At 49.4% G+C, this 26,353-nt stretch overlaps 1 protein-coding gene across 2 annotated transcripts in view; it reads right to left on the bottom strand.

Moving 5' to 3' along the window:
- Positions 1 to 1,021: 1,021 nt before the first annotated feature.
- SCNN1B (sodium channel epithelial 1 subunit beta) overlaps positions 1,022 to 26,353 on the bottom strand; it is a 38,781-nt gene continuing 13,449 nt past the window's right edge. For both annotated transcript variants that reach the window (XM_058157888.1, XM_058157887.1), the window contains exons 2-14: positions 12,904 to 13,225; positions 12,073 to 12,370; positions 10,630 to 10,820; positions 8,162 to 8,265; positions 7,426 to 7,589; positions 7,059 to 7,157; positions 5,699 to 5,791; positions 5,326 to 5,443; positions 4,981 to 5,056; positions 4,834 to 4,891; positions 4,540 to 4,601; positions 2,601 to 2,676; positions 1,022 to 2,003 (exon numbers count right to left, since the gene is read on the bottom strand). In XM_058157888.1, the coding sequence (XP_058013871.1) occupies positions 1,593 to 2,003; positions 2,601 to 2,676; positions 4,540 to 4,601; positions 4,834 to 4,891; positions 4,981 to 5,056; positions 5,326 to 5,443; positions 5,699 to 5,791; positions 7,059 to 7,157; positions 7,426 to 7,589; positions 8,162 to 8,265; positions 10,630 to 10,820; positions 12,073 to 12,370; positions 12,904 to 13,214 (2,061 nt within the window). In that variant the 5' untranslated portion in view covers positions 13,215 to 13,225 and the 3' untranslated portion in view covers positions 1,022 to 1,592. The remainder of the gene's footprint in view (positions 2,004 to 2,600; positions 2,677 to 4,539; positions 4,602 to 4,833; positions 4,892 to 4,980; positions 5,057 to 5,325; positions 5,444 to 5,698; positions 5,792 to 7,058; positions 7,158 to 7,425; positions 7,590 to 8,161; positions 8,266 to 10,629; positions 10,821 to 12,072; positions 12,371 to 12,903; positions 13,226 to 26,353) is intronic.

Genomic DNA, 26,353 nt, shown 5'->3' with positions numbered 1-26,353 from the left:
GAAAGGCAGCATTTTTGCCTGCAAACTCACTCTGGAGGAGAACACAAGTGTGCAGCATTTCGAGAGGCGATTCTTCTCCCCCCTAGCACCAAACAGTATTGTTCTGAAAATTGCAGTGGCCAGAGATGCCAAACAGATCCAGGCCACTGATCCAGGAAGAGCTGTGCTGATCAAAATGGATAGAATAGAGCTGGAAGGGACCTTGGAGGTCTTCTAGTCCAACCCCCTGCTCAGGCAGGAGACCCTATACAGGCAGGTGGCTCTCCAGTCTCTTCTTGAAAGCTTCCAGGGATGGAGGCTCACAACTTCCTATGGCAAGCTGTTTCACTGGTTAATTGTCCTCACTGTTAGGAAATTTCTCCTTAGTTCTAGGTGGCTTCTCTCCTTGTGTTCCATCCATGAAGCCCAGCGATTCTTGCATTCAGATCCCCAGCAGGGATCCTGCAGCTGCTCAGGCTTCTGAGGGACCAGGAAGCTGCCCCCCTCCCTCCTACCCAGAAGTGGCTGAGCTCAGGGTCCCCTTCTGCATCAAACAGCAAACCCAGAGTTCAACCATGCAGCGCCTTTCCCAAGTGCTCTTGAAGGTGACAGGGTCCCTGCAGGGCCCCAGTACTTCAGGAGACAGCAAGCAACACACGATGCTTTGCTTCTTTCCCTTCTCTGGCTCTCCGCCCCTAATCAGGGACACTTTTCTTCCTCCGGGCGCTGCCTGGAGGTGGATCCTTTGACTGCCTTTTTGCACATCTAGGACCTCTTGGTCTGGGTAACCATCTTCTGCCTGGTGCCTCTGCCTCACATGTTGGCAAGGGTGAAGAATGAATGCTGGGATTCCCTTTGAGAGGGCACTTGCAGTGAATTCTGATCACCCTTTTCTGGCTCGGATTCGGCCAGCCAGCAACACAGCCTGCTGCCAGTTTTTCATAGCTCCACCTGCCCACAAGCATCGGACAGACCCTCTAAGAAGCAGCGGGCACCTTTCTCCTCAACCCCTGTGACTCTTTGTCCTGGGTGGAGGGGAGTTTTATGCCCCCAAAATAAAGAAAGTGAGGGCAAGGAGAGGTGGAAAGGTGACAAAGGGAGCATATTTTTCACCCAAACTGGGTTTATTCTGTGACAAGCTTTGTAACTTTTATAGTGGCCCATTTCTTCGCAGCGACTCCCTTCCATATCAGCCTTTTGATCAGCTCCAATGAAGTCCATCATGGGACGTCTCCTGCCCACCAGGTGCCTCTCCCATAAAGCAGCAGCAGCAGGCGCTGGCAGGGCCCAGAAAGCCTCTTTTATTACAGAAGGCCTTGCCCTGCCTGCCCCCATCCCCCTCCCCCTCCCCAGGCCCCTTGTTCATTTTAAGATGTGCACCACCATCAAGCATTTCCCATGATTGGCTCTAAGCCCCACTTTCAGAATGTTTACCCCAACCTCTTGACCAGCCAGATTTATGCCCAAAAAGCAATGCAGTTAGCAGCAGATCAGGGCTCCCAAGCTGCTGCTGTGTTGAGCGGAGCTGGAGGACGGCTGTGCTGTCCAAGAGGGAGGGGAAGGATGCCCTGCAGGTGCCTGGGGGAGCCGGGAGGACTCTTGCTTTCCTGGCCTCACTCGCTCTTTGTGACTCCAGGAGCATCTTCCTCGTCGCTGTCTGGCGCCACCAGATCCACAGGGAGCACACGAAGCGAGTCATACTTGGGCGGTGGAGTGCCCGGCTCAGAGCCAGCCCCTCGAGCATCTGGGGCCCCATCCCCCGGGTCCTCAGCCATGGCCTTCTTCTCCTCCTCCCCGCAGAAGCCCAGGTTGGTGTAGGCCTCCACTTTCTCGCAGACGGACGGGAGGGCATCTGGGGGCCTGGGGGCCGGCTTCCACTTCAGCCCCTTGCCCCAGGAGATCAGCTTCAGGACACTGATCCAGACGAAGTCAATGAGGATCTCCCCGAACTCGATGAGGCACAGGACGGAGCCCCCCATCCAGAAGCCGAACTGACCACCCAGGCTGGAGAGGAGCCAGACAATCTGCCGTGGGGAGAGAGGCTGGGGTGAGGACTGGCCAGCTCAGGCATCCCTGGAGCAGAGATGCAGGGATCGGCCTCATGGCTTGGCCAAACTCCCCTGGCCAAAGGGGCCTGGAGCCGGACTGCTCCTTGCTCTTATGGTCCCACACGAGGCCAACGTGGAGGTGCGGATCGCTGACCAATCCAGCTCCAGAAGCCAAAGCCAGACGTCTAACCTTTTGGATTTCAGGTCCTGACAATGGACTATTTTCTCCTGGGTTGCAAGGACCTTTGAGCCATTGCCTGGAGTTTCCTTGTTACTTGCCAAGCAACCCAGTCACCCCATTGCCTCCAGTCGGCCTCTCCCAGTTTCCCCAGATGCTGCCATTGTTCCTGCCACATGCAAAGCAGGGCTTGCTGCTAAGCATGAGCAGAGCGCACACCCTCCTCCCACACGACATTCCACATCAGAGGAGGCACCCGCCATTGCGCTGCCCATTCCTGCTTACCAAGGAACTCGGCCTCCTGGGTGGGGAGGGCAAGCCTTCGCAGGACTTCTAGGGAAGGAGGGGGCTGGACGGAGGACCAGGCCTCCTGCCACCCCAAAGGTGTCACTTACTGTTGTTGCTGCAGACTCTGAGATGGTGCGGTAGTTGTACTCCTGGAAGTAGATGCTGAGCTTGATGATTCCATTTCTGTGACGGAAAAATAAGGAACATTCAGGACTCCTCAAAGTGTGAGACGAGACCTCCTTCCTGTTTCTCCACACCTTTTCTAACCGCCGGCGGTTTTCAGAATAATCACAGAACAACAGGTGCATAAGAGTTTGAAGGTGCCTCAAACCTTCACCTGAGTGCAAGGTCTGCTCCACCATCCCTCACAGACGACCCTCCAATCTCTAGCTGGCTCTTCAGCAAGGAACTGGCTACTTTGTGCGTGAACCTGCTCCATTGGCTGAGAGTTCCTACAATCAGGATCCTCCTGACATCTTAGCCTGAGCCTCCTTCCATGTGGTTCTGGTTCTGTCACCCAGGGCAATAGAGAGTAGGTCCCCTCCCCCCACCTTTGGATCTCTGAAGACCTATCTGGCCCTCAGGAGGCCCTACCCACAGAGCCTGATCAAGGCACACGGAGGGAACCCATTACTTCCCGTGATCTGGACTCTAAGATCCTGGTGGTGCAAATAGTATTTGCCCTTCTAGCTCCTCCAGCACACAGATGGTGGTGGCAGAGAATGACGGCCTGATGCTTTCATGAGGACTACCAGCTCTCTCCCATCCTACACTCGCATTTCCTTTTTCCTAAACAGATACAGAACTTTACATGATGTCCCATCCGGTCAGTCTTGACCATAGATCATAGTTTGAAAGTGGGCCACGCAAGCGATGGGCAAGCGCTTATGTGTGAAGCTCCACTCATACGAGCAGAGGGTGCTAGAGTGGAGGGCACTTGTGCTCGTGCACAAAGCTCCATTCACACATCCCACCCTCTGTGCCAGGCCAGGCCAGGCTACCAAGGTGGGAAGGTTGGGGACCGCTGACATAGACACTTTCTCTAGGATAATCTATCCCTGACCTGCTTCTTCAGGTCTTTCAATTTCTGAGTCTTCTCCTTCAAAGTTTACCTAGCTCTCTCAGTTTGTCTTCTGCAAATTTTTAAAGTGTCTCCTCAAGTCCCTTAGTCAAGATCTTGATCAAAATACTGTAGAGAGCCCTGTGGCCAGACTTCCCTCCAGATCGGTGGGCTCCTGGGATGCGGCAATTCAGCCAAGTGTGAATAGATCACACAGCATCGCTATTTCATCACTTTTCAAAGGAGACCATCCTCAGATGCTCCTTGCTGAGGTCCAGGTGCCTATGTCTGCGCCAGGTCTCGGTCTCCTTCTCTCTCACTCCAGGGGGCTGAGTCCTATCTAGCCAGCAGGTTGAAAGGTCAGGCTGGGCTGCTCAAGTCTCAGAAGCCAAAGGGGCCCCCGGTGGGCTTTCCTCTTCCCCTGCCAAGCACCCCCACAGGGGACAAAGCAGAGATGGCAGAACTACAGCCGGGCCAATGGGCTGGAACAAACAGGAGAGAACTTCCCAGGGACATGTGCGATGTTATGAACCAGAAGGCGAGAGCTGAGACAAAACGGGTTTGAGGAAAGTTCACGGGAAGAGGGAAGCTGGGACAAATACATACACAGAGTATTTTTGACCAGAAGGGAAAGGTGTTTGGTTACTGCAGGGATTGGGAACAGCTGTATTGGGCCCTCTGTGCAGAGACCCAAAGGTGCCGGCAAGGAAGCAGAACCGGCTAGGCTTCCTCCTCCTCCTGGTTGACCCACAAGTGAGCGAAAGGACAGAAGCCCCTATTCCCCTCCCAAGGGACGTTTCCCTTCCCTTTCTACAGTCAGGGCTGGCCAAGCGATTGTGGTGACTCAAGGCCACTTGGTCAACCTCTCCCCATCCATGGCCCTTGTGTGGGGAGGCTGTCCCTCCTGGCCTTTCACTCCGCCCAGGAGCTGCAACCGATGCTTCCTGCCGCATCGGCCTCAACGAGGAAAACACACACGCACGCACCTGTCCAGAGTCACTTTGGTTGACGTGTCTCTTTCGTAAGATAAAATATGGAAAATCCAGTCCTAGCAAGAGGAAAGCAAAGGTCACAAGCAGGTCACGGCAGGTGACAGATGCTCTCACGGGAACCAAGAAGGAGGACGTTTCTGCTTAAATATCCTTTTTACTTCCAGGGAATTTAAACTATTGAACAGGGGTCCCCGGAGATGTTGCTGAGCCCCCCACCTCAGAGAAGCGTCAAATGGCTGCCCGGCTCTTGGAGAGGCAGGTGAGGAGCCGGCCACAGGCAGGACTCACCTCTGAGGCTTCGGAGGGCCAGTCCGCCATGGAAATGGTCATCTTGTACTGAGTGTTGCTGGAGGAAGAGACGAAAGGTCAGGCCTTTCCCTTGGCCCCCCTCAGCTCCCGCCCCACCCCTCTGCTTGACCACTCATCCAGTTTTACTTGCAGGTCTCCTTGCAAGATTGGATGCACATCTGCCGATGCTCCTGGCTCATTCGCAGGATGGAGTAGCAGTAGGCTGTAAGGAGGGAAACACCGTCTTGGCACAAGGCTGTTAATCTGAGCTTCAGTGTTACCTTTAATTCTGCAGGAGAAACGCCTCGAACCCAAGTTTTATCTAAGGATGAAGGTGCGCTTGTCTCGTTCTGTTGGGAGCAGCCCCCTTGGGTGTCTAGTAAGGGGCTTTGGCTGGCATTAGCTGTGCTTTCAGATTTCTCCCCCTCCTCAGACAGCCCAGAAACCTCCAGCTCCATTGCCTTGTCGGGGTCGTTCCCTCCATTTCCTCACCCCAGTCAGGATAATCCTCGTTGTTACAATAACGGGCTCCTTTGGGCAGCGGGTAGGAATAGTGGGCACACTGGCAGATCTGCACCATCTTGGCTTGGAAGCAGGAGCGCAGGCAGGCCTGGAAGAGGACGGGGTCCTGCTGGCCATGTGCTCCCCAAGAGCAGACCCCGGCCCCAGCTACTGGGCACTACCGCCTCCCCCGAATTCCTCCAAGCCGAATTTCTCCAAGAGGCCCCCACAGAGGGGCCACAAGAGCTCTTGGGAATGTGACCATCTCAGCGCCCGCCCCCCCAGGGCTCCACATGAAGCAGAGCAGAGACTGGCACCGAGAGTGGCTCCTCCTTGGGGAGGGGGGAACAGCATTGTTGCTCACCTGGATGGAGTACATGGTTTTGTACTGGCTTCGGAAGGGGGCCATCTTGCTGCCAGGGTGGGTGCAGTTGACACAAGCCCCCAACTCCTTGGCCTGTGAAGAGGAAACATTAGAGAACCCATCTTAGCGGAGACCTGGAGAGCAGCCCTTTCCAGCTAGGCTGCCCCCGCCCAGGACTCTTCACATGGGGCAGGGCAGAGGAGGGGAGCCCAGGGACAAAAGACCCTCTCTTCCACAAATGCCTTTGCCCGCCTTGCTGTGCCCCAGCTGCCAAGGGCGGCTCCTTCCAGAGGTCTGAGCTGGTCTCTTGCAGGAATCAGGCCAAGGGCCACAGCACGTGGCCAGCTGGTATTCCCCCCCCCCCACCATTTTCAAGAGATGCTGGCTGGAAAAGGGCCCCACCCATCGAGGAGGGAGGCTGCCAGTGCAAAGTGTTCCTGCGTAGCAGATTTTTCTAAGGAAAAGCACAAAGGATTATAAAATGAGTGTGTTTGTGCAATGAAAGGCTTATCTGGAACCACCCAGCAATCAGGAAAAAAGAGGCCACCCAGCACACCCAGAGACCAGGAAGCGCCCTTGTTCTCTCTCAAGGACAAGGCGGCCCTGAGTAGTTTGGAAACTTCCTCGGCAGTTTTGGAAGGAGACTGGGGCAGATTCAGAACCTAGGGGCCCTTCTGCCCCCCTCTTCCGCATTTTGGGTGGGGGTCCTCCCCCCACCTCCAGAACCAGGGCAGCTCTGTTCCTTCTGAGCAGCCCCACAGCCCTGCCTGGGAGGGCCTCCCTGGGCTCACCTGCCTTGCCCAGAACACTCAAGAGGGCTCAGCTTTCAAGAGGCTGCAGCTGCACCTGGGGGGGAGGGGGGAGTCCCCAAGGTGGGTGAAGTGCTCGCTCAGAGAGCTCACACGGCCCTTCTGTCCACAGAGCAGGACTGTGGGCCTGGGGCAAAGGGTGGCCCCCCAAGGGGAACCCAAAGCTGCCCCCCAACAGAATCACAAACACAGGCACCCCAGATTCCTGCTCTCATCATGCACCAACCCCCAGATGGGGAAGCTGCTCAGTTTCCCAGGTTCAGAAGGGAGCGAGTCTCCGGCCTCTTCAGGACCCCCAGCTCAAGTCCTATCAGAAGGCCGGTCACTGAAGGCAGCCAGACCAGGAGATGACCCCACCCCCAGCTTCCCCTTTTCTCTTGATGGGAAAAGAGCATTAATGGCCCAGGCCACAAAGACCAGCCATTTCATGCCCCACACCAGATCAATATCCCACGGTACTCATCCTTTGGCCATACTGCAGAGTTCCCCCAGCAACATGAAAGGGGCCCCCTTCCAGAAAACCAGGGACCCCAACCGGAACACCCCATCACCTGTGAAGCAGTGTAGTCCTCGTAGAGGTTCCTCACGGGAACGTCAGACCCGTTGAGGGTGCAGTCACTGTAGGGAGAGCCCATCCGCTCCAGTTCATCCTAGGCAGAAAGGCCCAGAGAGACAACAACGGTTGCTTCTGGCATCCAGGCACGGGTGGTGTTCCCCCCAAATTGGGCTTCCCTGTCCCTGTTCACATCTCTGGCCAGCGCAAGTCACGCAGGGTTGCAGTCCTCCGAAGGACTTCTTGGGAACCTACCGCAAGAAGGGGAAAGCAACCCCCCGATGCAGGAGACCCCCCGGATTCCTTCCCACTCCTGGCTGGGTCCCAGTTCTCTTCAGGCGGTCAGCTCAGAGCGGCCCACCTACCACTAGGACGCCGATGGAGGTCTCGGTCCCTGACATGGCGTAGATGCCCTGATCCTTCAGGAACGGGAAGCTGCCTTGCTCGTGCAGCATCAGCCGGGCTCCAGCCGTGGTGGTGAGGAAGGGGATGTAGTCCTTCTGGCTGATATCCAGGATCAGCTTCAGCCCTGCAGAGGCAAAGCCCCACAGACATCACCCGGAGGCCGGGGGTCCTGGGAGAGAAAGGGGGTGCGGAAACAGGGATCCACACCTGTCTTCACTCTCCTTGTTGGGGGTCTTGTCTTGGCTGGGCATCTGCCACACCCTAGAGAACTAGGGCAGGCCACAAGCTTGGGGGGGGGCTAGCACCCACGCTCGGCTGAAGGGCCTGAGCTTGCAACAGAGAGCTTCTTTGGCTGCCAGGGTCTCCCTGCTCCGGTTTGCTTTGGGCTAGATGTGCCCAGCCTTTGGAAGGGGGCTTGGCATCGACAGCCACACAAATTCAGCCTGGATGAGCAATGCCAGCCTAAGGAGAGTTTTCCCCCTGTCTCCAGACCTACAAATGGCTCTGATCACCACAGCTGCAGTGCAGGACCCCAAGGCACCTTCTCCCTTCCTTAGGACCAAATCTACTTCAATGTGAGGGGAGAGGCTGGGGCCCCTGCCAGCCCTAGAGAGCCCTCCCCCCACCTCCAGCTGGAGCTCAGCCAGGCCTTGAGAAACTCCCCTGGGGGCTCTTCCACAACCCCGGGGTACCCACCAAACTCTGCCCCCGGATTGGAGGAGACAAGGGGCTGCTTCTCCACTCCCCAGTTGAAGACGTAGCAGTTGCCGTGGTCTGGGTGGTAGAGGTGGGTGAAGTTTCTGTGGGAAGCCAAGCAGTGAAGAGATTATTCTCACAGGGAGGGTTGTGGGGATCCTGGCACACCTCAAACTGGCTGGACTGGCCCTTCCCAAACTTAATCATCTCTCTGGTGCTACACTTGGGAGTCCTCCAGGGAAACCCTCCATCAGACCCTGAGCTGCCCTGAGAAATCAGAAAATTCAGATCAAGCCTAGTGTCTCCTTCTGATTTCACTCCCCAGGGAAGGTTATTCACGCACTGGCCACGTTCACACAACCCAAGAGGCCAAAATTATGGACATGAAGGTGCCTCCTGGGTTCACCCAAAACCAGACAGCCAGCAAATCCCTTGCTGGAGGTTTCTCTTGAAACAAGCTGCCAACCACCTGGAGTCACAGGCATCAAGCCTTCAGAGGGGGCCCTAAGCCATGAAAGGCCCAGGAGCCAGCAGTTCACTGAGCCTTGCGTGTGGAGTGGACCCTGTGAAGCCAGGCCTCAGGGCTCATTGACCAGAGCCCTGGTTTTGACATTCAGAAGAAAGGTCACCTCTGGAGCTCCCCTTACACATTCAGTTTCTCTGCAACTCTCCAGCTTACCTCATAGGGTTGTTGCTATGATGAAAAGGGGAGGGAGGATATAACTCCAATAAATCCACTGATAAAATGAATATATTCTCCTATTGCCCAATGCTTGTTTTCAGGGGGGGAAAAATGGGCCCAGCCGGCTCTAAGCAAGAGCCTTTTTGGCCAGAGACCTTCCAAGCAACACGAGGCTCCTGGCATTTCCGGAAGGCAAAGGGGGCGATGCTTTCCTGGGACTGGGGATGACTTATGGGGATGCGTAGCACAGGGTGGCACCAACTGGGGTCAGCAAACGATGGACTGAGTGCAAACCAAAATAAGCAGATGGCTGTGTGGTGAGATGCTTTTCTTTCAATAGAAAACCCAAACAATTTGGTGAAGAGGGTCAGCTGCCCCTCTTCAAACAGGAGTTCAAATTTTGACTGATTGATGGCTCCTGGCAAGGCGATGGCCGAAAGGACAAGCAGCTGCCACAGAGTCACAGCCAAAGCCCGGAGAGGTTCTGCAGGGGTGAAATCTGAACCGGTTTACTACCGGTTTGCTGGCCGCGCATGTGCACCATGCGTCAAATGCGTGCCGTGCGCACACATGCACAAAACACACTAAATGCGAGCCACACATGCACAGTACACACGAAACGCAGGCTGCGCTTGCGCATGCACAGTGTGCACAAAAGGGGAGGCTTGGGAAGGTAAGTAGAACAGTGCGGGTGCGTGTGTGATCAGCTCTGGCGCACGATTGTGGGAACTTTTTAAAAGTATTTTTTACTACAGGCTCAGGCAAATAGGTAGTAAAAAAATGCTTTAAAAAAGTAAAAAAAAGGTTCAGCTGATCGCACGGAACAGCTGTGATCATCGGAACCTTTTTTTTACTTTTTTAAAGCACTTTTTACTACCTATTCGCCCGAACCGGTAGTAAAAAAAATGCCTAAAAAGTAAAAAAAAATGACCTTTCTTCTCAGGAAGCCCTGCCAAAGGATGGACATCTGCTCACCCCAAAGATTTCTGGGTACCCAAAGCACAAGCCTCTTGGCCAGGATCGGCTCTGGCAACTGTCCTTCCTTGGGGGGGAGCACCCAAAGCCTTGTCTGGCCTGGGGGAGCCCCCCCCCCCCGATCCCCATTCCACAGGAATGCCTTGTTGGTTTTGGCTTCAGCCAGGCTGGTTTAAGCTTCTCCAGATCACAGACTGAAACTTTTGCAAAATCTTATTTCAGTACACAAGATCTTATTTCTCAGAGGGTAATCCACCCTCCGTGACCGAACCGGACTGGGCTAGAAAAGGAATTAAGGCAGCAGGAAGTGGAGGAAGAGCTGGCAAGACGCTCTTAGCCCAAAGGCCGAGAAGGCAGCACCTTCATCCCTCCTTGGACGCCCCACCCCCTGCCGGACTGCCAGCACAGCTTGCGTCACCAAAGGGAGCGACTCTGCAGACCACACACACCCATTGTGGCTTGTGGTTGTCACCACAGTTGGTAGTGCCAAGTGCACTCACTTCCTGCTGCATCTTTCACTCAACCCTCCGTCATCTCCTTGCGATTCCTCCCCTGCAGCTGAGGCTTCTGCGGGGGTCAGTTCAGAGTCTGCCAATGGGCAGCAACGAACTCGCTTGTGGAGCCCTTTATGGGAAACTCGGGCACTAGATCTCTGCCTTTTCCTTGGTTTACCTCAGGCTGATTTTTATATTCTAGTTTGTTTTGCAGGCCGCAGGACGTGGGTTCACACAGAACACGAAGAGCAGCACAAAGCTCTGCGGTTAAAGAAGGAACCAAGTCAAATGCTAAGTGAATTCTCCTGCGCACATACCTGTGGTTGCAAGGCTCAGCTCCATACAGACACGCCAAGATCATGTCCTCTGCCTGGTAGCCCATTTCGATCCTTTTGCTCAATGGCACTTTGGACAAGATGCTGGTAGACTGCAGGACGTACCACTCGGCCACCGCCTGGGCTGCGCTGGTGAACTTCCGGTAGAAGCAGTGGGGGGTGAGGTGTGTGCACTGAGGATGCAACCAGGAGGGAAGGGAGAACATGTTTGGAAGCCTAGCAGCTGTGAGGAGGCTTTGGATTTTTCAGGTATGTAACACCTTGCTGGTGGGCTGTCCCAGAAATAAAGAGCTCTTTCCAGCTGAGCAAGTGACCTGATGAGGCTTCCTCAATATCTTCTAAATAGACCCACCATTTGGCCCAATTACAAGCAGAGGTGCCAGAGAAATGTCTAGCTGGGCAGAATGGGAGAATTCACCATGCCCATCTCACCCTGGCCATTTCAACACTGTCAACTTGCCATGGGACAGCTCACCATGGATAACTCAACAAAATAATCTGCCACTGTTATTGTTGTGGGCTGAGATTCGGACAGTGAGGAGGTTGGGGAGGAATGTGGGCCAATCCTGGAGTCTGGGGAAGTCTTGGATGATGGCTCTGAGTTGGAGACAGAGAAGGGGCCAAGGCCATCTGGTAGTTCTTTGCTGCCTCTGGAGTCTGACATCAGCGAGGCAGAAGAACAGTGTGAGCTGTTCCCAGTGTGCGCATGTGCAGAGTTGCCAGGAGACAGGAACAATTAAGGAAACGGGGTCAACTTGGGAGTAAGGCTTGGAGATGTTTGGCCCTTCCCATAAGACATAAAAGAGAAGTGAACAGGATGTGAGTTTTTTCAAGAAGCAATTAGTTCATCTGGCGGATTCAAGATTTGAAAATTCTGTTTGTGACTCTGTGCCAAGTTTGGCCTTGCCCTGCGTCTGGAAATTAGCTCTCTGGCAGTGTTCCACATGAGATAGGTGAGTGTTGATAACCTTTCTCTGAAAGACTGCAGACTGCAAATGAAAGTAATTACAGCCATATGAATTAAAGAGGTTTGCCAATTTTGGGTAGGTCATTTTTTGTCAATGAAAAAAATGTCAAAGAAACAGTGGCAGATAACATTTATTGCAGTGAGTTATGCCACATGGATTTTTCTGAGTTGAGCTGTCCCACCACATGTTGGCCATAGCGACTTGTCCTGGGGTGAATTGTCCACAGCGAGATGGCCATGGTGAATTGGCTATGGTTAAATGGCCACGTCAAGTTGGTTGCAGTGAATTGTCCTAGACTCCTAGCCAGAAGCTCAGAGCTGCTGGGACCACCCTGTGGGGGAGCCCCGCAGGTGCGCCATCAGGCAGGGCTGCTGGGGGGGGGGCATTGGCATGCCTAGGAGCATGGGATGAGTTCCTCATCTGGGGGGCACGGGGAAATCCTCCTCCTCCCGCTTACCAGTTTCAGAGCCAGCTTGTACCTCCTTGCTTCCGGGTTGTCAAAAGAAGAGTAGTTGTGGTGCCCTCCAAGACCAAGAGAGCTGTTCCCAAGAATGTCATGGATGACTGGATGAGTTGCGTCGCTCTCGTCAATCAAGACCAGGGGCATCTGGTTCCAGAGCTGCAAGTTGAGCTTCTGGCTTAGATTTGCTGCAGGGGTTGCCGATGCATTTTCCTGAAGAGGCTGCAGGATCCTTTCGAGGGCTGCCTCAATGAGCTCATCCAGATCTTTCAGGAAGGGCTTCACCTTAGAATACCTGAGACATGTGCCAAAGAAAGTTCACGCCAGGTTTGGTCATTACAAGTGAAAAATGCAGAGAGGATCCTATGCAACCACACACACATCTCCAAACAATAACTGGGCACAAGGCCAGGTAGGAAGCCAAACTAAGGGCCATGTCGAAATCCTAAGATGTCCTCCTTGTTGCCTCCTTAAGAGAGGGAGGTTCACTACTTTTGAGCTTCTCCAAGCTAACCTGTCAGCCTCTCCTGCCTAATACCTTCTCTGCTGGGTCAAGGTCAATCAAGAGCCTGGTTCTTACCACGGGTATCAACTGCCCTGCAATTTGGGTTCTTTGGGCCAAATTAAGTTTTTACAGAAGGAAATGAGGAGAGCAGCCTGTGAGTGCTCATCTCCTTGGACAAAATCACTGGCTTGGCCTTATGGCTCATGGGTAGCTTAGATGGAATCCCATCCAATTTTAACAGCAGCATTGGGTACAGTGGATGAATCCCAGGTTGCCCAGAGACCTTCCCGATACCAGTCTGGATCCCTGCAGAGGGAACTCACCGGAAAGGACTTGCATTGCAGATGGTCACAGCGGGGAAGGTCATGGTCTTGAAGCCGATGGCCAGCGAGGCTGTAACGTTGTAGGACAGGTAGGTGTTGATGAGGATGCCCCACTGCCAGAACACCAGTGAAGCGAAGAGCAGAGTCAGGAAGAACCAGATCAGCTTCTTCTTCGGACCCTCACAAATGATGCGCTTGGGCCCATGGGTGTTGGTGTTGTCGCAGTACCAGACCAGCAGCTCCTGGTAGGTGTATCCAGGGCCCTTCTGGAGGCGATGGAGAGCCTTCACAAAGTACTTCTTCAGAGTCATTGCAGAAGCTTCTGCAAAACAAGAGAAAAAGTCTGTGACATAAATGGAATAAGAAAAAAAATGCCCAATTTCTCATTGGTTGGAATAAGCAGCAGTTTGAGAATAAGAAGCAACAGAGGAGCCAGCGGCAGGCAGGGTAGTGCAGTGGTGGTGGTGGTTCCTCTCACAATCTTAGATGCTGCTCAATCAGAGCTTGAATATGGGAGTAGACAGGGAGAATCTAGAACACTAACCCAGGAGGACAAATATGGCCCTCTGGGCCATCCAGTGATGATTCTGGAACTTGATGGCACACTTAGCAGAGTTAGGTTCCCAACAGATATTCGGACGGTTGAACTCCCCCCCTCCCCTACCCATGCATAATTACTGTCTGCCTCTTTGAAAGTCTGGTCATTTGACGACACGGAGCAGGAGTGAAGGAGCACAACAATTATGAGAAACCCACTTCTTCCTGTGCACGCTCACCTTCCTCATCTATCAGGCTTAATTGGCAGTCTTAAATCCAGGAAGTCCCGCTCAACAGTTGTCTAACAACTTTGACAGCAACACACAGTGGAAAGCCAAATGGGCTGCTGAACGCCCAGATACAGGCAGTTACGTAGATGACCCTACACAAAAGGTGCCCTACACAAAAGGTTTTGACTTTCCTCGCCAGCATTGGTCAACTCTGAACAGGATCTGTATCCAACATGGTGTCTGCCAGGACTCATTGTTCAAGTAGGGTCTTGTCTCTACCCCTCAGTGTGACTGTGATGCTCCTCGACAAAATATCCACCACATTGTGTCCATCAAGAGCTTACATTGGCCCAATGTCTGATTTTTTCAACACAGACCAGCCTGTCCTTGAATGGCTGGGTGGACTGGACATTAACATTTGAACCATTATAAGTCCATGTATTTGCCATATGCTAAATAAATGACACAGAGCAGCCTCACCCAAATGCTCTACCTGTCCAGGCAGTTTATAATAAGGTCCTGCAAAATGTCAAGTATACTTCTCCTTCCTTTTGTTGTTACACACAACCGTCATCAGGATTTCCATGCTCTGATTTGTGAATTTCTGTCAAGTGTATTTTCTACTTTACATACACTGTAACATTTCCCCTCTTTTCTCTCCTCCTGAGTAAGCTGCAGCCTTCCAGGGCTACATGCCAACGAATTCCTGATCTCTTTTGATGATAGCTCCACTTGTCAGAAGGCAGAGGAAGGAACAAAAGGTTCTGCTGAGTCTAAGCTTTAGCAACAGGGAAGAACTGGGAAAAGGAATGAAGGTGACTGATACGTTGGGAGAAAGGGACCATGGTGTTCTGGAGTTCAGGATATGAAGAGGAGGAAGAAGAGGAGGAGACGAGCCAGGCTTGTATGCAGGTTCCAGAAAAGGAAATTGGGATGGTAAGCAGGTCAGTTCCAATGACTTGAGATGGTTGAGGAGGAAAGGCTGGGAGATCCTGCAAAGGAGTATTCTTAGAATCACACAATCACAAATAACTCCAGCAGAAAGTATATGGAAGACCTCAAAACATTCCAACAGAGATCAGCAGCAGCTTCCTCAATGCTGAAAAGCTGTGTGGAGTATAAGAAAGGTGGAGAAATGCCAGTTTGAACAGATCCAGGTCCCCCATGCCAGGCGGGTTGCATCCCAGCAACCGAAAGGACCGGGCATTTCAGGAATTTCAGGACTGCCAAGAACCAAAGGCCCCTCGGATGGATCCATTTGTCGGGTGTAGTTCTCTTTTGAGAAAGCTTATTGCTCTCGTCTGCCTTAGAGCCGATGCCATCCTAGCCATGAGAGCAGGGCACAGCTCGTCTTCTGGCAGCTTCCAGAAGCCAGGATGCATCTCTGCAGAGGTGTATGGGATGTGTAGTCCAGGAGGTTCCCAGGCAGCTCCTTCACCATGACCCCCCCTCCCAGCTTTAACCCAGCTAAAACAACAACATCCTGCAAGGGCTGGGCTCAGGGAATGTGTGGAGCACAGGGTGAGCAAAGGGGGACCATTTCTGGGGCCAAAGGTTGAGGGGCCAGCAGAGTTGGATGCAGATTGCTTTTCTACTTCTTTGGTCTTCAAGATAAATTTTGTTCTGTTGAGTAAAGCCAAGGTTAAGCTTAAAGGCCAGCCTTGCCCATCTCCAGGTGAGCAAGGCCAGAGTCCCTCAGTCCTGCGGGGGAATTTCCCACCGAGAAGCAGGAGGAATCTGCCTCGAAGAGGATGCCTTGGAGGAAGGAAGCCAGAGGCAGGCAGGCAGGCAGGCAGGCAGCTCAGCCTGGCAGGCCAGAAAAGGCTCCTGAGCAGCCCTTTCTCCCACCCTGGAGGCTCCAGCATCTGCTGGGGATGCAGATTCTTCGAAGGTGGAAAGGGCAGGCCTGGAATCCAAGATCTGCTCTCAAACCTCCCTAGTAGGACCAACTAGACTGAGTACCAGAGACTGTTTTGCATCCTGAGGAAAATATTTTAAATCCACAGCCTATGCAGAAGGTCATATGATTTTACTGTAGCTGTAAAATTAAGGGCTCCTCCATTAAGCCCGAGGTTGAAGGGAACCCTAGCAACTACCTGTCCCACTGAAAGTTTCCCCTCCCCTCATCATAAAAAGGTCTCTGGCATTCGCAGCATATTGTGTGCGGTGGGCAGTAACAGACAGGTCCGGACCTTTTCTGGGATGCCATCCCTCCCTTACTGGAAGTAGACCTTCTGCCCTCCACGAAGGTCTCCCGGAACTCCCTTTCTACTCCTCTGATCCTCCTCGTGATCCTCCTCTGAACCAGTTCCAGTTTCTCTCAATCCTTCTTTATGGGTTGAGGGACCCAGGCCTGGATTCCAGGTGGAGTCTGACTCTGGGGTGGGTTCCACTTACCTTTACTACTGGTTTGCAACAGGAGTGCATGTGCACAGATCTTCCATGATGACATCCAAGCGGGTGGGCGGAGCCTCCCGCCACTTTTACTACCGGTTCGCAAGAACCGGACCGAACCGGGAGCAACTCACCACTGGTCTGACTAATGCAGAACATGCATGTAGACCTGTTGGTGAAGAGGAGAAGGAACAGGGAGCTAGCTACCTTCATTTAACTGAACAGGTGCCATTCCAGGGGGCAGTGAAAGGAAAAATGAATTGAAGAATGGACACTTAAAGTATCAAATCTGGCAGAAATGGCAAAAATTTCTGCTTATTTGAAAGACTACACACAAGAAAAATATATTTTAGAATGGAAAATGTGGATTGATTATATTCAAAATAAGTATCAGATAAAAAAATATCGAATAGCATATAAGTAAATTTAGGAAATATTTTGTATTAGATATATCTCTGAAGGAGAGGGGAATTGAGAGTGTGATTATGTGTGGAGTGACTAGAGATTATAATTTAAGATTTATTTTGGATTATGATTGTTAGTTTTGATACCCCGCATTTTGTTCTGGGAAGTCGGGATGGGTGGGTGGGGGGTAAGGGGGAGGGGAATTGGGGGGTTGGGGCTAGAGATGGAGTGATGGTTAATGTACAGGGATTATTGAAGATGTATAAATATAATAATGTAGGGTCGGGTCTGCCCAGCTACCATTTTAGAATGGTGGGGAGGGAGAAAGGAGGAGAGAGTAGGAGGTAGGAAAGAGGAGAAGAGGAAGAAAGAGGGGTAGAAGAGGGAGAAGGAAGGTGTAGGGCGGAGGGAGGAGAGGATGTAGATAAGAGAAGGGGAGGAAGCTCTGGAAGGTAGAAGAGGGAAGAGAGTTAAAAGGAGGGGGTGGTGACTGGGCAAGCCCGACTAATTGTATATAACTGTACATTGGATGAGTTGTTGGATATGAACGTAAAAATAAAACTTTTTTATTAAAAAAAAAAGGAATAATGAATTTAGGTTACATGAAGCCAAATTCCTTTGAAAGGAGTTCAGAGTTCAGAGAGGCATTTGGAGAAGAGCAAGAAAAAGTGATTAGGGGCCTAGAAGCTAAATCATACAAAGAATAATGGCAGGAACCGGGCCTAGGTGTAGTCTAGTGAAAAGAAGGACCCGGGGTGACAAGATAGCAGTCTTCCAATTCTTGAAAGGCTGCCACAAAGAGGAGGGGGGCCAACTTATTTTCCCAAAGCACCAGAAGGCAGGACAAGAAACAATGGATGGAATCAGTGGTGGGATTCAAGTAATTTAACAACCGGTTCTCTGCCCTAATGATTTCTTCCAACAACCAGTTTGCCAAACTGCTCACAAAGCTAACAACCGGTTCTCTCGAAGTGGTGCGAACTGGCTGAATCCCACCACTGGATGGAATCTAACCAAGGAGAGGAGCAACCTAGAACTAAGGAGAAAATTCCCAACAGTGAGAAAAACAACCAGTGGAACAAATTGCCTTCGGAAGTTGTGGGTGCCCCAACACTGGAGGTTTTTAAGAAGAGACTGGACAGCCACTTGTCTGAAACGATATAGGGTCTCCTGCAAGAGCAGGGGGTTGGACTAGATGACCTCCAAGGTCCTTTCCAACTCTGTTACTGTTAAATAAATTTAGAAGCACCTGGCAAAGGACCCACTCCAGGAAACCGTGGGCTCCTCCTCTCCTGGGGCAGGGGGTGTTTAAGCAGAGCCAGCCACCTGTCTGGGATGCGCTCACTTGCAGCAGAAGCTTAAATGGCCCCTTTCATCAGTGATTTATTTGTAAGCTATACTTTTATTGATGTGGTTTAAAATTACATACACATTTTTAAATTTATTAAATTATTCCACTGTCTACCAAAATCTCCTGGTAATTTATAATAAAAGCATAAGAAGCAATTATGCTAGAACAATTGCAATCTCTCATAGCGAAATTCCTGTTGAAAAAGATAAGCTCTAAAGGTCAATTCCACAGGGGCACATTCCAAAGTGGGGCAGAAAACTCAGCCTGAGTCACCTGCAGGAAGTCCAGGCAAAGTTCAGGAGGACCAGGATGAAGGGGTCCCCTTCCAAGCCCTCAAAGGCATAAACCAGCTCTTCGCGTCTTGTCTGAAACCGTTCGAGGGGCCAATGTGGTTCTTCCACAGGCCGACCGACAGGTTTCTGACTAGACACAAACGCTCTCAAATAAAACTGTTAGAACAGCCGCACACGAAGCTTTTAGCAGCAGGTTCTCCATTTTAAAGCCACTTTCTTCCAAGAAAGGACAGAGGAAACAGGTCAACAGAGCCTGTTAGGGAGAGTCATGATCTCAAACCTGGAAAAGCAGAGAAAGGTGCACACTTTGAAGGACATCTACACCACACAGCTGCTCTTTCTAAGGGGAAGTCGGAAGGATTCCCTGACCCCAGTATTTATTAGGAGACCCATTTCCCTCTAGGAAATTCCGGCCCTTTCTTGTGGAAACTTTCTCCTTCAGAAGATGGAAGGGGGAAGAGAATCCTCCATCTTGGACCTGACAACACAGAACATACTTGGGGAAGAAGGAGAAGCAGGAACCTTGGAGGAAAAGGCCACTTCCTGTGACATTCCTGATCTTAAGCAAAACGGAACCTCTTTCTTGGGCTGATCTGAACAACCCCTGAGCAACGATGAAACACTGACAAGAAGAGGAGCCAAGGAGAAGGCGAGTTTCTCGACCAGGATGTATTAATAGTACAATCACAAATAATTCCAAAGAGAAAACAAAATAAAGAAGAATGCTAGTCAATGTGGCTGCAGAAGAGATTAACAAACATTTTAAGACAACAAAGAAATGAATATACCAGCTTTTCCGGGAAGGTGGCAAAAGGCTTAGCAGGTAACAAAGGAAAGGCTGGAACACCTTTTCTGGTGCCTCCACTTTGTTCCTGGGTCTGTGACAACTCGCCACGGCCAACTTGCCATGGAGCAAATTGTTGGGGGACAATTCATCCAGTGGTGGGATCCTGCTGGTTTAACAACTGGTTTGGTGATCACGCTGTATTAATCGTTTCATTCAGTTTCTTTAATTATGACTACGTTTTCATCAAAATTATTATAAATCTTGTAGTTCTGGATTGACTTCCTTTATTTTATTATTATTGGCCACAGTTCTGTCAAAATTAATTTAACGTCTGTATTTGTTGAATTGTCTCGCGGTGAGTTGTCCCATTGCATTCCTGAAAGCCCACCCAAATCTTTCTCTACCATTTCTGAGAATGAATTAAGTACAGTCAGTCCTTGACTTACAGAGACCCGACACACCCACTTCACGGTCTCTGTTTCTATTGCTCCCCTCTGGGAGGAGGTTTCAAAGCATTTCTAGCAGGACCACCAGATTCTGGAACAGCTTTGTTCCCTATGTGCCATCCGTCTGGTAAACTCTCTCAAGATTCATTTCTCTCACCATGTACATGTATACATCCGGACTAGACTGTGTTGTTTCTCCGGGTCATATAATATATGTGGGTACATGCATAATTTTGTATTTATTTATTTTGTTATGTTCATGTAGTGTATATTGGAGGTGGGGACTCTTTGAGAGCTATATGCAATGAAATTTCACTTTAATGTATGCCAGTTAGTGTACAATAAAGTTATTCTACTATTTATCCTCTCTCTCTTATCTATCTATCTATCCATCTATCATCCATCTATCTATCTACAATCATTCATTTAGTGACAGTTTGACGTTACAGCGGCACTGAAAAAAAGCGACTTATGACCATTGCAGCATCCCTACGGTCAAAATTCAGACACTTGGCCACCGGCATGTATTTAGGATGCTTGCAGTGCCCAGTTTCCGTTTTGCCACCTTCTAGCAAGCAAAATCAATGGGGAAACCAGATTCACTTACCAACTGTGTAACTAACGTAACAACCGCAGTGATTCACTAACAAAGGTGGCAAGAAAGATCGTAAAATGGAGCAAAGCTCACTTAACAGCTGTTTTGCTTAACAACAGAAATTCGGGGCTCAATTGTGGTCCTAAGTCGGGAACTACCTGTATCATGGCTGCAAAGGCTGCCCAATCTTCAAAAAAGGAGGAAAAGAAGACCTGGGGGGGGGGCTACAGACAGGAAGTCAGAGGAGGCCCAAAGAAGAAGAGAATTAAGTTTACCTCTTTTTTTTAACATAAAGTTGTTTACATAGGAAATGCATCAAAGGCACAGATATGGGATGGGGACTGTTAAAAATTGAGGGCCATATAAATGGCAGTAACAAATAAATAAATTCAGTATTTGTCAATGCAGATAAGAAACAAGTGGAACTCACCATCTCAGCCACCTGTTGACATTTTTGACGCCTCCCCCCAGGGACCCCCCTACCTGCAGGGCTTGGGGGAGGGAGCAATCTCGAACATCAGTGAAAAATTGCTTCTTGTCCCACCCCTCTGCATGCCAAACTCTATTCAGCCCTTCTGCATGCCTGCATTGCCATGCCTGGAAGCTATGGCCTTTCACCTGCTCCTTTTGCAGTACAGTAGAAGGAACCCTTCCCACAGTGGAAATGTAATCTACATTCTTTACAAAAACTGTTCCTGAATGTTGCTAGGCAGGGCTGATGGACCAGAAGGGGAATAAGTGTGTGGAATAAGTGCTCACTTTCTATCATTTTTACTAAGATAGATATTGAGCAGGAGGATGGACTAGAACAGGGGTCTCCAACCTTGGTCCCTTTAAGACTTGTGGACTTCAACTCCCAGAGTCACTCTCAGAACTTTGCTCTGAGTCAACTCTCAGAGCTTTGCTGGCTGAGGGACTCTGGGAGTTGAAGTCCACAAGTCTTAAAGGGACCAAGGTTGGAGACTCCTGCTTTGGTGGCTGAGGGACTCTGGGAGTTGAAGTCCACAAGTCTTAAAGGGACCAAGGTTGGAGACCCCTGGACTAGAACTCCCAGTTCCTTTCCAACTTGGTTATTCTGCAATTCTGTAATTTATCAACAAATTTCTACTGAGCAGTTTGTCCCTAGGCACAATTTCTTTACCTATTAATCTGCTTTAGCTATCTTTATGAATCCTCCTATCCATTAGTTTCTTTGCTGGTTAGAAAATATAGGGATATTAATACGGAAAACCTGAGAATAAGATCACTTAGGAATTCTACAATTCAACAGTGGAATTTTTCTCTGGAAAAAAGAAAAATGTGGCCTCTGTGCATTTTCACAACTATTGTTGTGCTTTGGAAGAGTGAATAGCGATGTATGGGAATGAAGAGAAGGTAGATGGTGCAAGTGAAATACATAGATATTTTAATAGATACTGTTAGAATCTATTTAAGGTTCCTCTGCATTGCATGGAGAAACTATTGCCGTTTTTTGCAAGTTAGAAAAGCCTGGAAAACAAAGCCTAAAGTCAAAGAAGATGCACATCTGGTCACATCCATATTGTGTTCATAACCTGTAATCTATGCACACCAGGGAATAACCCCCATTTGGAAGGGATACATAGGGTATGCTGCAGACTGGTAGTTGCAACGAATTAACACTGGACACATATTTGAAAAAGAGCAGTCAACACGGTGCTCTTGCAGCCGGAGTTTTTTGAGTTGGTAGGTTGTACAATTCTGGCCCTTTTGCTTAGATCAAGGTTCAGCCCAGATGAGAACCCTGGCTGGGAAATTAATTCAAACATGTGAATCAGCTCCAAATATTAATAAGCTCCAAATATTAAGGGGCGTGCCACCCCAATGAAGTTGTTGAAGTGCTGTCCCGGTGTTTGGAGGCCGTATGGGTCTGGATGGGGAGAAACAGGCTCAAGCTTAATCCCTCCATCGATTCAGTCAGCTGCAGCGCAGCTGACTGTTGAGGCGAGTTATTGGCCCCAAAGGATAGGGTGCGCAACTTAGGTGTCCTCCTGGATGAATGGCTGTCGTTTGAAGATCATTTGACGGCCGTCTCCAGGAGGGCCTTCCACCAGGTTCGCCTGGTTCGGCAGTTGCGCCCCTTCCTTGATCGGGATGCCTTGTGCACAGTCACTCACGCGCTCGTTACCTCTCGCTTGGATTATTGTAATGCTCTCTACATGGGGCTCCTTGAGGTGCACTCGGAGGCTTCAGTTAGTCCAGAATGCAGCTGCGCTGGTGATAGAGGAGCTACTGTAGCTCCCACGTAACACCGCCTCCTGCGCAGACTGCACTGGCTACCTGTGGCCTTCGAGTGCACTTTAAGGTTTTGGTTACGACCTTTAAAGCGCCCATGGCTTAGGGCCTGGGTACTTACGGGACCGCCTGCTGTTACCTCATGCCTCCCACCGACCCGTCGCTCTCACAGAGAGGGACTTCTCAGGGTGCCGTCCGCCAAGCAATGCCGGCTGGCGGCCCCAGGGAAGGTCCTTCTGTGGGGCTCCACACTCTGGAACGAGCTTCCCCGGTTTACGCCAAATACCTGACCTTCGGACCTTCCGCCGCGAACTGAAGACACATCTTTTCATTCGCGCGGGGCTGGCTTGAATTTTATTGGTCTTTTAAATTTTCTTAAATTTTTAATATCAATTTTAAATGGGATTTTAGTTTTTTATATATTTTAAAGTTTCGGGCTAATTATAATAAGTTTTTTAATTTACATTTTAAATTGTACATTGTATTGTCTTTTTTACTTCTGCCTGTACACCGCCCTGAGTCCTTTGGGAGAAGGGCGGTATAAAAATCAAATCAAATAAAATAAATAATAAAATAAATAATAATAAAATAAGAGCACCAGCATGCCTACCGTTCCTGTCCTAATGTTCCCTTTGATTTTATCCAATTCGTATGGTTATTTCATGCTTATACTTATATATACTGTTATATTTACAAAGAAAAATAAATAATAAATAAATAAATTTTATGGATGCAAGGGGCTTTACTGACTTGTCATTGGCTGCACTAAAGATGCTTCTTTTATGGCGGTCAGATGTAAAGGTCAGAGGTGTCTAATGGTTGCAAGAGCACACTTTGAAACTTGACATCAGGCTTGGCTATAAATGCTCTATTAAAATAATAATAGTACATGCCTAAACTAAACACAGCACAGAACAAATTTCTATCTGGCAATTTAAAACTGCAAACATGGAAGACAGAACTTTCATCTCTGAATCACAAAGAAGCATGGAAGAAAAACATTTTGCAAATCCACAACTAAATAGATGAGAACATTTTAGATTTTGAACACCAGAATTTTCAAATATTTAGCATCGAGCACGACTGAAAATGTTTATTGTACTATTACTCTAGGTTAGAATGAAGAACTGATACAACATGCACAAAATGTGATCCAATTCTGGAACACATAGAAACTTCTCTAAATATAGGTTTTCAAGAAAAATAGGAAAAGAAGGGCTATGATGATGTCTGAAAGGCATACAGGAAGTCAAGGTCTCTTGGCTGGCTGTACCTGGGCACCAGAGCAAGCCTCCCTCCTGGCCCCCCAGCAGCCCCGCAACTGTCCCTCCATTTCCTGTGTCAGGAGGAGACAGGAATGGAAAAAGAAGTACCTTCCTGAATCCTGGGTCTGCAGAGGTTAGGAAAATCCAGGGGAAGAAGGGGGATCCACATTGGGAAGTTTTGCAGACGTACCTTCCTTCTTATGCCAGCCCCCGTTCACCAAGCAGGGTTCCAAGTGCCCAGTTACCAGCTGGGAATGGCCCCAGGACCGTTTCATTTGTAGATCTTCACAAGGAACTGGCACAGAATCTGCTGGTCCACCAAAGTCAGGGAATTCCCTTAAATATTTTTTAGTCCCAGCCTGCCTTTCCTTTCCCTGGCATGCTCTGAACTTCTCCTGAAACCATTTTTTTAAGTGGTTTTATTGTATTGTACTGTATTGTATTTTATCTGGCTGTTAACCGCCCTGAGTCCTTCGGGAGAAGGGCGGTATAAAAATTAAAATATATTATTATTATTATTATTATTATTATTATTATTATTATTATTATTATTATTATTATTATTATTATTATTATTATTATTATTATTAGAGGATCTGAGGGGCTCCCTGGACACCACAGATGCCACCAGGGGCATAAGCAGCACCAAAAAGAGGGGGGCACCCTTGGCACAGCAAAGCAAGCCGGGGGTCTAGAAAAACTCACCAGCAGGGGCAGGTGGTCCATGAGATGTGGCAAAGAAAGGGCAGCTCTCCCTTTTGGCCCTGGACACCTCTGTACACTAGAAGGGGGGGGGAAGGGAGAGAGAGAAAGAAAGGGAAGGACCACCAAGGATGTCAGTAGAAGGGAGGAGATGGCTTCATTGGGTAACAAACAGATTTGTTTGAATCAGGAACTGGGAGAAGGAACCCAGTCCTCTTGGCGCACTTGGGCACAAGATCCTGTCTCTCTTGCACAAGCGGCCTGGCTGGCATCTGGCCTGGTGGCGCAGCGCCCAAAATCTGCAATTTGGAAAAAGCAAATAGTTTGAGCCACTTGAGATTTCTGCCGAACTTCTTGAACTTTGACTCCTGCTTAAAACTCCTTCTAACTGCCATTGAAAAGGGCCGAGTACTTGCCTGAGATCCAGGATAGGCCTTTTCCGGTGGGTGCTCCTGGCCCCTGGCTGGGGGCTTCTCAGAGCAAAGGCAGGGAAGGTCACCAAGAATGTTTATCCGTCCATTGGTCGCTTTTTCAGCTGATAAACATCAGTCACACTTAAATTAATCTTGAGTACAGATAGGCTTAAAAAACAGGGAGATTTCCTCCATCCACAGAGAATTCTTTGGAGCAAAGGTTTGCTAAGAGAGAGAGAAAATAATACTCTCTGCTCAAAGTCAGAAAGTTTTGCTCTGCCTGTCCGTTTGTACATTTGTTCTCTTTTTTTGCACGCACACCCAAGTATGTATTTTCCATGGGAGCCGGGCTCCTGCCAAGCAGCTGGTTGCCCACTTGTGGTCATTTAGAATAGAATAGAATTTTTTATTGGCCAAGTGTGAATTTGTCTTGGTACATATGCTCTCAGTGCACATAAAAGAAAAGATATTTTCATCAAGGTACAAAACTTACTGTACAACACTTCATGATAGTCATAGGGTACAAATAAGCAATCAGGAAACAATATCAATATAAATTGTAAGGATACAAGCAACAAAGTTACAGTCATAAGTGGAAGGAGATGGGTGATGGGAATGATGAGAAGATTGATAGTAGTGCGAATTTGGTAAATAGTTTGACAGTGTTGAGGGAATTATTTGTTTAGCAGAGTGATGGCCTTCGGGAAAAAACTGTTCTTGTGTTTAGTTGTTCTGGTGAGCTCTGTTTTGAGGTAGGAGTTGAAACAGTTTATGTCCAGGATGTGAGGGGTCTGCAAATATATTCACTGCCCTCTTTTTGACTCAGGCAGTATACAGGTCCTCAATGGAAGGCAGGTTGATAGCCATTGTTTTTTCTGCCATTCTAATTATCCTCTGAAGTCTGTGTCTGTCTTGTTGGGTTGCAGAACCAAACCAGACAGTTATAGAGGTGCAGATGACAGACTCAATAATTCCTCTGTAGAACTGGATCAGCAGCTCTTTGGGCAGTTTGCCCTTTGTGAGTTGGCGCAGGAAAAACATACTTTGTTGTGCGTTTTTGATGATGTTTTTGATGTTAGCTGTCCATTTTAGATCTTGCGATATGGTAGAACCTAGAAATTTGTAGATCTCTACTGTTGATACTGTGTTGTCTAGTATTGTGAGAGGTGGAAGTATGGGAGGGTTTCTCCTAAAGTCTACCACCATTTCTATGGTTTTGAGTATGTTCAGTTCCAGATTGTTCCAGTCTCACCACAAGGCTAGTTGTTCAACCTCCCTTCTGTAGGCTGATTAACCATTGTCTCGAATGAGACTGATCATTGTTGTGTCATCTGCGAACTTCAGTAGCTTAACAGATGGATCATTAGAGATGCAGTCATTGGTATACAGAGAAGAGACGTGGGGAGAGCATACAGCCTTGGGGGGCCTCCGTGCTAATTGTACAGGTATCTGATGTGATCCTGCTTAGCTTCACCTGCTGCTTCCTGTCTGTTAGGAAGCTTATGATCCACTTACAAGTGTGTTCAGATACCTGTAGCTGGTTTAGCTTAGTTAGAAGAGTGTCTGGAATGATGGTATTGAATGTTGAACTAAAGTCTACAAAGAGGACCCTTGCATAGGTCTTTAAAGATTCAAGATGTTGTAGGATGTAGTGCAGAGCCATATTAACAGCCACCAGCACAACACACAAAGTGTAGATGAGTGAAGTCCTACCACCGGACTTGAGCAGGACCCACCCTGAAGCAACATGCAACAAATGGCAGCAGTTTTGGAAACCAC

The sequence above is a fragment of the Ahaetulla prasina genome, chromosome 14 (genome assembly GCF_028640845.1).
Source record: "Ahaetulla prasina isolate Xishuangbanna chromosome 14, ASM2864084v1, whole genome shotgun sequence".
NCBI lineage: Eukaryota > Metazoa > Chordata > Lepidosauria > Squamata > Colubridae > Ahaetulla > Ahaetulla prasina.
The sequence above is the reverse complement of the archived record's forward strand: the minus strand, read 5'-3'. Positions and strand labels throughout refer to the sequence as shown.